At 46.8% G+C, this 14,200-nt stretch overlaps 1 protein-coding gene across 2 annotated transcripts in view; it reads right to left on the minus strand.

Moving 5' to 3' along the window:
* The window catches only part of MCTP2 (multiple C2 and transmembrane domain containing 2), a 351,794-nt gene that overhangs the window by 241,256 nt on the left and 96,338 nt on the right, over positions 1 to 14,200 (minus strand). For both annotated transcript variants that reach the window (XM_063925724.1, XM_063925723.1), the window contains exon 2: positions 7,121 to 7,656. In XM_063925724.1, the coding sequence (XP_063781794.1) occupies positions 7,121 to 7,618 (498 nt within the window). In that variant the 5' untranslated portion in view covers positions 7,619 to 7,656. The remainder of the gene's footprint in view (positions 1 to 7,120; positions 7,657 to 14,200) is intronic.

Below are 14,200 nucleotides of genomic sequence, written 5' to 3' on the forward strand. Positions count from 1 at the left end.
ACAATGCATCTCAATTGGCTTAAACACCGTTTTGCCAAGTTTCGGTTGGAATAGTCTGTTTTCAATAGTTTGTTCAGAACCTTCTAAATACTTTACATGCAGCCAAACCCAACAGACGTAGGGCATGTGATTTCATAACAATACACATCCTGTTCACTTCATTGCTTAACTAAGTTTCCTGGCCAGCTCCTTCAGCCTCACCCACTAGACATTCATCAAGGTTCCTTAGAAGACATTCATCAAGGTCTGGTTCTGTCAATTTACAAATCAACATAAAATACAATTCAATTAATTTTCTTTTGTCTGTTGAGTTTAATATTTGTATATCCTGATACAACAGCAGTGATCAAACTTAAGTTAAAACAGCTTCAAATAGACAGGTTGTATGCACAATTTTGCCTCATGAACCCACTGCTTTAAGAATTTTATGGAACTAGGGCATTTATATGTAAACTAAAGCTGGCGCTTAAAAGTTTGCATTAAAGAGATATAGCTAGTAGTTGGAACAAGTTTTGGCCTGGAATTAGAGTGCTGCAGAAACCCCTTGACAAACCAACTTAAATCAACTTATGCCAGCTGCGATGAAGGGGTTAAACACTCCTGTATGCCTACACAGAATGGGGAAAAAATGGATCAATGAAAAGCACCACCACACAACCATCACTTTGCCTACTAACATCTGCCACGCCAGGTCCACGACCCAACCCAGCTTGAGTAAGACGATGACTGACCGACAATCTTTTAGTCAAGAGCAACACAACCAGAGTCTGGTTCCCAGAGCTTACAATGCTGTAACACGAGCATCAGCCTGCCATTTATGAGGACTTTATGATATTCAGTCCACCCTTGCAGAACGGACTTTCAGCACAGAGATCAATTAAGAGAAACTAATGGAGGAAAATAACTGAACAGACTTGGAAGATTGAAACAGACCTAACACTGTCAGCAAAATTTATTCCTAAAAATATTGGCACATAAATTAGCCAGCTGCACTGACGTTATAGATAAAACGTTATTGTCCGAAGTACAAAAAGCTGCAAATGGATATAAAGCACCTATTTGTGACAAAAAACAAAAATATATCTCGTAGGGTAATCCGAGCTCATCAGTGCTCTAGGCTGGAGCCTTAGCTGGCTAACGAAAGATTCAGCTATGGATATTGGATTGGCAGAAAGCATTGAATAAAAAAGTTGCCATGTAAATGGAATTTTCAGAATAATAAGAATTTACTTACCGATAATTCTATTTCTCATAGTCCGTAGTGGATGCTGGGGACTCCGTAAGGACCATGGGGAATAGCGGCTCCGCAGGAGACTGGGCACATCTAAAGAAAGCTTTAGGACTATCTGGTGTGCACTGGCTCCTCCCCCCATGACCCTCCTCCAAGCCTCAGTTAGGATACTGTGCCCGGACGAGCGTACACAATAAGGAAGGATTTTGAATCCCGGGTAAGACTCATACCAGCCACACCAATCACACCGTATAACCTGTGATCTGAACCCAGTTAACAGCATGATAACAGAGGAGCCTCTGAAAGATGGCTCACAACAATAATAACCCGATTTTTGTAACAATAACTATGTACAAGTATTGCAGACAATCCGCACTTGGGATGGGCGCCCAGCATCCACTACGGACTATGAGAAATAGAATTATCGGTAAGTAAATTCTTATTTTCTCTAACGTCCTAAGTGGATGCTGGGGACTCCGTAAGGACCATGGGGATTATACCAAAGCTCCCAAACGGGCGGGAGAGTGCGGATGACTCTGCAGCACCAAATGAGAGAACTCCAGGTCCTCCTCAGCCAGGATATCAATTTTGTAGAATTTTACAAACGTATTTGCTCCTGACCAAGTAGCTGCTCGGCAAAGTTGTAAAGCCGAGACCCCTCGGGCAGCCGCCCAAGATGAGCCCACCTTCCTTGTGGAGTGGGCATTTACAGATTTTTGGCTGTGGCAGGCCTGCCACAGAATGTGCAAGCTGAATTGTACTACAAATCCAACGAGCAATAGTCTGCTTAGAAGCAGGAGCACCCAGCTTGTTGGGTGCTCACAGGATAAACAGCGAGTCAGATTTCCTGACTCCAGCCGTCCTGGAAACATATATTTTCAGGGCACTGACAACGTCTAGCAACTTGGAGGCCTCCAAGTCCCTAGTAGCCGCAGGCACCACCAATAGGTTGGTTCAGGTGAGACGCTGAAACCACCTTAGGGAGAAACTGAGGACGAGTCCTCAATTCCGCCCTGTCCGAATGGAAAATCAGATAAGGGCTTTTTCAGGATAAAGCCGCCAATTCTGACACGCGCCTGGCCCAGGCCAGGGCCAACAGCATGACCACTTTCCATGTGAGATATTTTAACTCCACAGATTTAAGTGGTTCAAACCAATGTGACTTTTGGAACCCAAAACTACATTGAGATCCCAAAGTGCCACTGGAGGCACAAAAGGAGGCTGTATATGCAGTACCCCTTTTACAAACGTCTGAACTTCAGGGACTGAAGCTAGTTCTTTTTGGAAGAAAATTGACAGGGCCGAAATTTGAACCTTAATGGACCCCAATTTCAGGCCCATAGACACTCCTGTTTGCAGGAAATGTAGGAATCGACCCAGTTGAATTTCCTCCGTCGGGCCTTACTGGCCTCGCACCACGCAACATATTTTCGCCAATTGCGGTGATAATGTTTTTGCGGTTACATCCTTCCTGACTTTGATCAGGATAGGGATGACTTCATCCGGAATGCCTTTTTTCCTTCAGGATCCGGCGTTCAACCGCCATGCCGTCAAACGCAGCCGCGGTAAGTCTTGGAACAGACAGGGTCCTTGCTGGAGCAGGTCCCTTCTTAGAGGTAGAGGCCACGGATCCTCCGTGAGCATCTCTTGAAGTTCCGGTTACCAAGTCCTTCTTGGCCAATCCGGAGCCACGAATATAGTGCTTTCTCCTCTCCGTCTTATCAATCTCAGTACCTTGGGTATGAGAGGCAGAGGAGGGAACACATACACTGACTGGTACACCCACGGTGTTACCAGAGCGTCTACAACTATTGCCTGAGGGTCTCTTGACCTGGCGCAATACCTGTCGAGTTTTTTAATCATGTGGACGACTTCTGGGTGAAGTCCCCACTCTCCCGGGTGGAGGTCGTGCTGAGGAAGTCTGCTTCCCAGTTGTCCACTCCCGGAATGAATACTGTTGACAGTGCTATCACATGATTTTCCGCCCAGCGAAGAATCCCTGCAGCTTCTCCCATTGCCCTCCTGCTTCTTGTGCCACCCTGTCTGTTTACGTGGGTGACTGCCATGATGTTGTCCGACTGGATCAATACCGGCTGACCTTGAAGCAGAGGTCTTGCTAAGCTTAGAGCATTGTAAATGGCCCTTAGCTTCAGGATATTTATGTGAAGTGATGTATCCAGGCTTGACCCTAAGCCCTGGATATTCCTTCCCTGTGTGACTGCTCCCCAGCCTCGCAGGCTGGCATCCGTGGTCACCAGGACCCAGTCCTGAATGCCGAATCTGTGGCCCTCTAGAAGATGAGCACTCTGCAACCACCACAGGATGGATACCCTTGTCCTTGGTGACAGGGTTATCCGCTGATGCATCTGAAAATGCGACCCGGACCATTTGTCCAGTAGGTTCCACTGGAAAGTTCTTGCGTGGAATCTAACGAATGGGATTGCTTCGTAGGAAGCCACCATTTTTACCCAGAACCCTTGTGCATTGATGCACTGAGACTTGGTTCGATTTTAGGAGGTTCCTGACTAGCTCGGATAACTCCCTGGCTTTCTCTTCCGGGAGAAACACCTTTTTTCTGGACTGTGTCCAGGAACATCCCTAGGAAACAGAAGACAAGTCGTCGGAACCAGCTGCAATTTTGGAATATTGTGAATCCAATTGTGCTGCCTCAACACTACCTGAGATAGTGCTACACCGACTTCCAACTGTTCCCTGGATCTTACCCTTATCAGGGAATCGTCCAAGTAAGGGATAACTAAAATTCCCTTCCTTCGAAGGGATATCATTTCGGCCATTACCTTGGTAAAGACCCGGGGTGTCGTGGACCATCCCTACGGCAGCGTCTGAACTGATAGTGACAGTTCTGTACCATAACCTGAGGTACCCTTGGTGAGAAGGGTAAATTTTGACATGAAGGTAAGCATCCTTGATGTCCCGAGACATCATGTAGTCCCCTTCTTCCAGGTTCGCAATCACTGCTCTGAGTGACTCAATCTTGAATTTGAACCTCTGTATGTAAGTGTTCAAAGATTTTAGATTTAGAATCGGTCTCACCGAGCCGTCTGGCTTCGGTACCACAATAGTGTGGAATAATACCCCGTTCCCTGTTGCAGGAGGGGTACCTTGATTATCACCTGCTGGGAATACAGCTTGTGAATGGCTTCCAAAACTGCCTCCCTGTCAGAGGGAGACGTCGGTAAAGCCGACCTTTGGAAACGGCGAGGGGGAGACGTCTCGAATTTCAATATGTACCCTTGAGATATTTGAAGGATCCAGGGGTCTACTTGCGAGTGAGCCCACTGCGCACTGAAATTCATTGAGAACGGGCCCCCACCGTGCCTGAGCTTGTAAGGCCCTAGCGTCATACTGAGGGCTTTGCAGAGGCGGGAAAGGATTTCTGTTCCTGGGAACTGGGTAATCTCTTCAGCCTTTTTCCTCTCCCTCTGTCACGAGCAGAAAAGAGGAACCTTTTGTCCGCTTGCCAACAAAGGACTGCGTCTGATAATACGGCGTCTTATTTTGAGAGGCGACCTGGGGTACAAACGTGGATTTCCCAGTTGTTGCCATGGCCACCAGGTCTAAAAGACCGACCCCAAATGTCCCCTTTCAAAGGCAATACTTCCAAATGCCGTTTGGAATCCGCATCACCTGACCATTTTACTGGTAGAATTGGACAACGCACTTATACTTGATGCCAGTCGGCAATTATTCCGCTGTGCATCCTGCATATATAGAAATGCATCTTTTAAATGCTCTATAGGCAATAATATACTATCCTTATCTAGGATATCAATATTTCCAGTCAGGGAATCCGACCATGCCAACCCAGCACTGCACCTCCAGGCTGAGGCGATTGCTGGTCGCAGTATAACACCAGTATGTGTGTGAATACATTTTTGGATACCCTCCTGCTTTCTATCAGCAGGATCCTTAAGGGCGGCCATCTCATGAGAGGGTAGAGCCCTTGTTCTTACAAGCGTGTGAGCGCCTTATCCCCCCTAGGGGGTGTTTCCCAACGCACCCTAACCTCTGGCGGGAAAGGGTATACAGCCAATACTTTTTAAGAAATTATCAATTGTTATCGGGGGGAAACCCACGCATCATCACACATTTTATTTCTCAGATTCAGGAAAACTACAGGTAGTTTTTCCCTCACCGAACATAATACCCCTTTTTGGTGGTACTCGTATTATCAGAAATGTATAAAACATTTTCCATTGTCTCAATCATGTAACGTGTGGCCCTACTGGAAATCACGGTTGTCTCTTCACCGTCGACACAGGAGTCAGTATCCGTGTCGGCGTCTGTATCTGCCATCTGAGGTAACGGGCGCTTTAGAGCCCCTGACGGCCTATGAGACGTCTGGACAGGCACAAGCTGAGTAGCCGGCTGTCTCATGTCAACCACTGATTTTTATTTTTTATTTTTTTTATACAGAGCTGACACTGTCACGTAATTTTCAACAGTACATCCACTCAGGTGTCGACCCCCTAGGTGGTGACATCACTGTTACAGACACTCTGCTCCGTCTCCACATCATTTTTCTCCTCATACATGTCGACACAAACGTACCGACACACAGCACACGCACAGGGAATGCTCTAATAGAGGACAGGACCCCACTAGCCCTTTGGGGAGACAGAGGGAGAGTTTGCCAGCACACACCAGAGCGCTATATATATATATATATATATATATATATATATATACACAGGGATAACCTTATATAAGTGTTTTTCCCCTTATAGCTGCTGTATAGTTAATACTGCGCCTAATTTGTGCCCCCCTCTCTTTTTTAACCCTTTCTGTAGTGTAGTGACTGCAGGGGAGAGCCAGGGAGCTTCCCTCCAACGGAGCTGTGAGGGAAAATGGCGCTTGTGTGCTGAGGAGATAGGCTCCGCCCCCTTCACGGCGGCCTTTTCTCCCGCTTTTTTTAGGAAAACTGGCAGGGGTGAAATGCATCCATATAGCCCAGGAGCTATATGTGATGTATTTCTTTAGCCATATAAGATTTAAACATGTTGTATTGCGTCTCAGGGCGCTCCCCCCCAGCGCCCTGCACCCTCAGTGACCGGAGTGTGAAGTGTGCTGAGAGCAATGGCGCACAGCTGCAGTGCTGTGCGCTACCTTATTGAAGACAGGAACGTCTTCTGCCGCCGATTTTTCCGGACCTCTTCGCTCTTCTGGCTCTGTAAGGGGGCCGGCGGCGCGGCTCCGGGACCCATCCAGGCAGAACCTGTGATCGTCCCTCTGGAGCTAATGTCCAGTAGCCAAGAAGCCCAATCCACTCTGCAGTCAGGTGAGTTCGCTTCTTCTCCCCTTAGTCCCACGATGCAGTGAGCCTGTTGCCAGCAGGTCTCACTGAAAATAACAAACCTAAACTAAAACTTTCACTAAGAAGCTCAGGAGAGCCCCTAGTGTGCACCCTTCTCGTCGGGCACAGAAATCTAACTGAGGCTTGGAGGAGGGTCATAGGGGGAGGAGCCAGTGCACACCAGTTAGTCCTAAAGCTTTCTTTAGATGTGCCCAGTCTCCTGCGGAGCCGCTATTCCCCATGGTCCTTACGGAGTCCCCAGCATCCACTTAGGACGTTAGAGAAAAGTGTTTTTTTGCCATATGGAGTTTACACTATAATTTTTATTTTACTTTTTTTTAACCCTGCAGGTACTACCTAAAACCAGCTTCATAAGATCAGATATTACTATAAAGAAAGAGAATTATATCAAGCACACTGCAAATTATATGTCAGGTCATATTCTCAACCCAGTTTTCTGGCCATCATAAAGAATGTATTTTCATTACATAAAAAGAACCAAAATATGTGGGAGGACGACAAGGGAAGGGGAGGTGGGGGACAAAACCCTCACATCTTCACTGCCCGGAATGTACCTCAGCGACGTTCTGCTTCTTATCGAACGCAGTGTCAGACATGCATTCTCTATGTAGCAAATCTAATATGTCTTGATCATCCTCATAGTTTTCATCCTCTTCCGCTTTCGTTTCCGAGTCTGATAAATCCATAACTTGTGTCTCCGTAACAGTAAATTCCATATGGACACTGTCCTCGTGCACCCAGCTACTGCTTTCTTTAGAATGTTTGACATACTCCCTCGGCCTGCTGCGTGGCATCAGTGGAGATGACTGGCTGTTTGAAACAGAGGTAGAATCATACGAATAATCTGTTAAATCACTTTCTTCCTGAATAGTTCCACCAATCTCCATCATGTTCGGCACAGAGACGCTCATCCGCTGGGAAAGTAGGTGCCTTTTCCGGATAGCTAGTATTTTTTGTGAGCTCTTCCTAGTTTTCTTAATTGATAAATTCTGAAGTAAAGGTCGAGTCTTTTCTTTCAGAGATCCCCATACTGATGGCTTATCCAACTCCATTATTGCTGAAATAGCTGCAACTCAAACTTCACTTTCACCTGTAATAAATAGAAAAGAAAAAACACAATGATGGGAGCAGATTCATTACAAACTTATTTAGGTCCATATATAAGAAAATACTTCAATACTAGTCAATATATAATTTTTTTACTGATATACAATACTAATGTTCAGTTATTCATGATACTATAGGCTGCCTTATTTAAGTATTTCTCCCCATGTAATGATTATAAGTAAGCAAAAATAAACAGGGTTAGATAGAGCCTTTCAAATTTTTCCAAGGTTTGGACTTTATAACATCTTACAAAAAACAGACAACCCAGCCTGTTCTAGCGCTTACCCCACTGCCGGCATACTGGTGGCCAGGATACTGCTGTCAGGATAATAACACCCGGAATCCTGCCGGTCTCACTCACATACATACATACATACATACATACATACATACATACCATTTTATTATTATTTTTTTTATTTTTTTGTAAATAAAATCGTGTTTGACCTAATGCAGTCACAACAAAGCACAACAATTTCTCAGCGGTTTTAGGAAACAATGTAGCCAGTTGAGTGTTTAAGGAGACTATTGCAGGTAAGAAGAACAGAATTTCCACAGGATACAAGAAAACGTAATTTATGAATATCCATGCACAGATAACCCTTTATCAAACCAAATTTCTTATCTTGGGTGGGCAGCCGAAATAGCCCTATATAGAAAAAAAAAAAAAAAAATATTCTAATAATACATTCACACTTTCACCATTCATGCTGGGAGGCATCTAAAATTGACAAAATATCTATTTAAGGAATCTTTTGGCATGTAATGACTTATCTTTGAGGCTGCCCACAATAAAATGGTCATAACAGAACAAATAATAAGAATTTACTTACCGATAATTCTATTTCTCGGAGTCCGTAGTGGATGCTGGGGTTCCTGAAAGGACCATGGGGAATAGCGGCTCCGCAGGAGACAGGGCACAAAAAAGTAAAGCTTTACTAGGTCAGGTGGTGTGCACTGGCTCCTCCCCCTATGACCCTCCTCCAGACTCCAGTTAGGTACTGTGCCCGGACGAGCATACACAATAAGGGAGGCATTTTGAATCCCGGGTAAGACTCATACCAGCCACACCAATCACACCGTACAACTTGTGATCTAAACCCAGTTAACAGTATGACAACAGAAAGGGCCTCTTAAAGATGGCTCCTTAACAATAACCCGAATTAGTTAACAATAACTATGTACAAGTATTGCAGATAATCCGCACTTGGGATGGGCGCCCAGCATCCACTACGGACTCCGAGAAATAGAATTATCGGTAAGTAAATTCTTATTTTCTCTATCGTCCTAAGTGGATGCTGGGGTTCCTGAAAGGACCATGGGGATTATACCAAAGCTCCCAAACGGGCGGGAGAGTGCGGATGACTCTGCAGCACCGAATGAGAGAACTCCAGGTCCTCCTTTGCCAGGGTATCAAATTTGTAAAATTTTACAAACGTGTTCTCCCCCGACCACGTAGCTGCTCGGCAGAGTTGTAATGCCGAGACCCCTCGGGCAGCCGCCCAAGATGAGCCCACCTTCCTTGTGGAGTGGGCTTTTACAGTTTTAGGCTGTGGCAGGCCTGCCACAGAATGTGCAAGTTGAATTGTGTTACAAATCCAACGAGCAATCGCCTGCTTAGAAGCAGGTGCGCCCAACTTGTTGGGTGCATACAATATAAACAGCGAGTCAGATTTTCTGACTCCAGCCGTCCTTGCAATGTATATTTTTAAGGCTCTGACAACGTCCAACAACTTGGAGTCCTCCAAGTCGCTAGTGGCCGCAGGCACCACAATAGGTTGGTTCAGATGAAATGCTGATACCACTTTAGGGAGAAAATGCGGACGAGTCCGCAGTTCTGCCCTATCCGAATGGAAGATTAGATAAGGACTTTTATAAGATAAAGCCGCCAATTCAGATACTCTCCTGGCAGAGGCCAGGGCTAGTAACATAGTCACTTTCAATGTGAGATATTTCAAATCCACCTCTTTCAATGGTTCAAACCAATGGGATTTGAGGAAATCTAAAACTACATTTAGATCCCACGGTGCCACCGGAGGCACCACAGGAGGCTGTATATGCAGTACTCCCTTGACAAAAGTCTGGACCTCAGGGACAGAGGCCAATTCTTTTTGGAAGAATATTGACAGGGCCGAAATTTGAACCTTAATGGATCCCAATTTGAGACCCATAGATAATCCTGATTGCAGGAAATGTAGGAAACGACCCAGTTGGAATTCCTCCGTCGGAACCCTCCGATCCTCGCACCACGCTACATATTTTCGCCAAATGCGGTGATAATGTTTCACGGTGACTTCCTTCCGTGCCTTAATCAAGGTAGGAATGACTTCTTCTGGAATGCCTTTCCCTTTTAGGATCTGGCGTTCAACCGCCATGCCGTCAAACGCAGCCGCGGTAAGTCTTGAAAAAGACAGGGACCCTGCTGTAGCAGGTCCCTTCTCAGAGGTAGAGGCCACGGTTCGTCCGTGAGCATCTCTTGAAGTTCCGGATACCAAGTCCTTCTCGGCCAATCCGGAACCACTAGTATTGTTCTTACTCTTCTTTGCCGTATGATCTTCAATACCTTTGGTATGAGCGGCAGAGGAGGAAACACATACACTGACTGGTACACCCAAGGAGTTACCAGTGCGTCCACAGCTATTGCCTGTGGATCTCTTGACCTGGCGCAATATTTGTCCAGTTTCTTGTTGAGGCGAGACGCCATCATGTCTACAATTGGTCTTTCCCAACGGTCTATTAACATGTTGAAGACTTCTGGATGTAGACCCCACTCTCCCGGATGAAGATCGTGTCTGCTGAGGAAGTCTGCTTCCCAGTTGTCCACGCCCGGGATGAACACTGCTGACAGTGCTATCACGTGATTCTCCGCCCAGCGAAGAATCTTGGCAGCTTCTGCCATTGCACTCCTGCTTCTTGTGCCGCCCTGCCTGTTTACATGGGCGACCGCCGTGATGTTGTCCGACTGAATCAACACCGGCTTTCCTTGCAGGAGAAGTTCCGCCTGGCTTAGAGCATTGTAGATTGCTCTTAGTTCCAGAATGTTTATGTGAAGAGACTTTTCCAGACTCGTCCATACTCCCTGGAAGTTTCTTCCTTGTGTGACTGCTCCCCAGCCTCTCAGGCTGGCGTCCGTGGTCACCAGGATCCAATCCTGAATGCCGAATCTGCGGCCTTCTAATAGGTGAGCCTTCTGCAACCACCACAGAAGTGACACCCTTGTCTTTGGTGACAGGGTTATTCGCAGGTGCATCTGCAGATGCGACCCTGACCATTTGTCCAACAGATCCCTTTGGAATATTCTTGCATGGAATCTGCCGAATGGAATTGCTTCGTAAGAAGCCACCATTTTTCCCAGGACTCTTGTGCATTGATGTACTGACACTTTTCCTGGTTTTAGGAGGTTCCTGACCAGATCGGATAACTCCTTGGCTTTTTCCTCTGGAAGGAAAACCTTTTTCTGAACCGTGTCCAGAATCATTCCTAGGAACAGCAGACGAGTTGTCGGGATTAAATGGGATTTTGGAATATTCAGAATCCACCCGTGTTGTCTTAGCACCTCTTGAGATAGTGCTAAAGCTGTCTCCAGCTGTTCTCTGGACCTTGCCCTTATTAGGAGATCGTCCAAGTATGGGATAACTAATACGCCTTTTCTTCGAAGAAGAATCATCATCTCGGCCATTACCTTGGTAAAGACCCGAGGCGCCGTGGACAATCCGAACGGCAGCGTCTGAAACTGATAGTGACAGTTTTGAACAATGAACCTGAGGTACCCCTGGTGTGCGGGGTAAATCGGAACGTGTAGATACGCATCCTTGATGTCCAAGGATACCATAAAGTCCCCTTCTTCCAGGTTCGCTATCACTGCTCTGAGTGACTCCATCTTGAACTTGAACTTTTTTATGTAGAGGTTCAAGGACTTCAGATTTAGAATAGGCCTTACCGAGCCATCCGGCTTCGGTACCACAAATAGAGTGGAATAATACCCCTTTCCTTGTTGTAATAGGGGTACTTTGACTATCACCTGCTGAGCGTACAGCTTGTGAATGGCTTCCAACACCCTCTCCCTTTCGGAAGAGACGGTTGGTAAGGCAGACTTCAGGAAACGATGAGGAGGATCCGTCTCTAATTCCAACCTGTACCCCTGAGATATTATCTGCAGGATCCAGGGGTCTACCTGCGAGTGAGCCCACTGCGCGCTGTAATTTTTGAGACGGCCCCCCACTGTCCCCGAGTCCGCTTGAGAGGCCCCAGCGTCATGCTGAGGTTTTTGCAGGAGCCGGGGAGGGCTTCTGTTCCTGGGAAGGAGCTGCCTGTTGGTGTCTCTTCCCTCTTCCTCTGCCTCGTGGCAGGTACGACAAGCCCTTTGCTCTCTTATTTTTGTAGGAGCGAAAAGGCTGCGGTTGAAAGGTCGGTGCCTTTCTCTGTTGGGGAGTGACTTGAGGTAAAAAAGTGGATTTCCCGGCAGTAGCCGTGGCCACCAAGTCTGATAGACCAACTCCAAATAACTCCTCCCCTTTATACGGCAAAACCTCCATGTGACGTTTTGAATCCGCATCGCCTGTCCACTGTCGTGTCCATAAGGCTCTTCTGGCTGAAATGGACATAGCACTCACCCGAGATGCCAGTGTGCAAATATCCCTCTGTGCATCACGCATATAGATAAATGCATCCTTTATTTGTTCTAACGACAGTAAAACATTGTCCCTATCTAGGGTATCAATATTTTCAATCAGGGATTCTGACCAAACTACTCCAGCACTGCACATCCAGGCAGTTGCTATAGCTGGTCGTAGTATAACACCTGCATGTGTGTATATATTCTTTTGAATAACTTCCATCTTTCTATCTGATGGATCCTTAAGTGCGGCCGTCTCAGGAGAGGGTAACGCCACTTGTTTGGATAAGCGTGTGAGCGCCTTGTCCACCTTAGGGGGTGTTTCCCAGCGCGCCCTAACCTCTGGCGGGAAAGGGTATAATGCCAATAACTTTTTTGAAATTATCAACTTTTTATCAGGAGCAACCCACGCTTCATCACACACGTCATTTAATTCTTCTGATTCAGGAAAAACTGTTTGTAGTTTTTTCACACCATACATAATACCCTGTTTTACGGTATCTGTAGTATCAGCTAAATGTAACGTCTCCTTCATTGCCAAAATCCTATAACGTGTGGCCCTACTGGAAAATACGTTTGAATTTCTACCGTCGTCACTGGAATCAGTGCCCGTGTCTGGGTCTGTGTCGACCGACTGAGGCAAAGGGCGTTTTACAGCCCCTGACGGTGTTTGAGGCGCCTGGACAGGCATTAATTGATTGTCCGGCCGCCTCATGTCCTCAACTGACTGTTTAAGGGAAGATAAACCATCACGTAATTCCACAAATAAAGGCATCCATTCTGGTGTCGACCCCCTGGGGGGTGACATCTGCATATTTGGCAATTGCTCCGCCTCCACACCAATATCGTCCTCATACATGTCGACACCACGTACCGACACACACCGCAAACTCACAGGGAATGCTCTAATGAAGACAGGACCCACTAGCCCTTTTGGGGAGACAGAGGGAGAGTCTGCCAGCACACACCACAAAGCGCTATATATACAAGGGATATCCTTATATTAAGTGCTCCCTTATAGCTGCTTTAATATATATATATATATAGCCATTAATGTGCCCCCCCTCTCTGTTTTACCCTGTTTCTGTAGTGCAGTGCAGGGGAGAGACCTGGGAGCCGGTCTGACCAGCGGAGCTGTGACAGAAAATGGCGCCGTGTGCTGAGGAGATAGGCCCCGCCCCTTTTTCGGCGGGTTCTTCTCCCGCTATTTTTCCAGTCAGGCAGGGGTTAAATATCTCCATATAGCCCCTATGGGCTATATGTGAGGTATTTTTAGCCTTGTATAAGGTTTATATTTGCCTCTCAGAGCGCCCCCCCCCAGCGCTCTGCACCCTCAGTGACTGCCCAGTGAAGTGTGCTGAGAGGAAAATGGCGCACAGCTGCAGTGCTGTGCGCTACCTTATGAAGACTGAGGAGTCTTCAGCCGCCGGTTTCCGGACCTCTTCACGCTTCAGCATCTGCAAGGGGGTCGGCGGCGCGGCTCCGGGACCGGACTCCACGGCTGGGCCTGTGTTCGATCCCTCTGGAGCTAATGGTGTCCAGTAGCCAAGCAGCAAATCCACTCTGCATGCAGGTGAGTTTACTACTTTCCCCCTAAGTCCCACGTTGCAGTGATCCTGTTGCCAGCAGGACTCACTGTAAAGAAAAAAACCTAAACTAAACTTTCTCTAAGCAGCTCTTTAGGAGAGCCACCTAGATTGCACCCTTCTCGTTCGGGCACAAAATCTAACTGGAGTCTGGAGGAGGGTCATAGGGGGAGGAGCCAGTGCACACCACCTGACCTAGTAAAGCTTTACTTTTTTGTGCCCTGTCTCCTGCGGAGCCGCTATTCCCCATGGTCCTTTCAGGAACCCCAGCATCCACTTAGGACGATAGAGAAAAATGCATAGAGAAAGATGATAAAAGTATTGTA

This window comes from Pseudophryne corroboree, chromosome 6 (genome assembly GCF_028390025.1).
Source record: "Pseudophryne corroboree isolate aPseCor3 chromosome 6, aPseCor3.hap2, whole genome shotgun sequence".
In the NCBI taxonomy this organism is placed as follows: Eukaryota; Metazoa; Chordata; class Amphibia; order Anura; family Myobatrachidae; genus Pseudophryne; species Pseudophryne corroboree.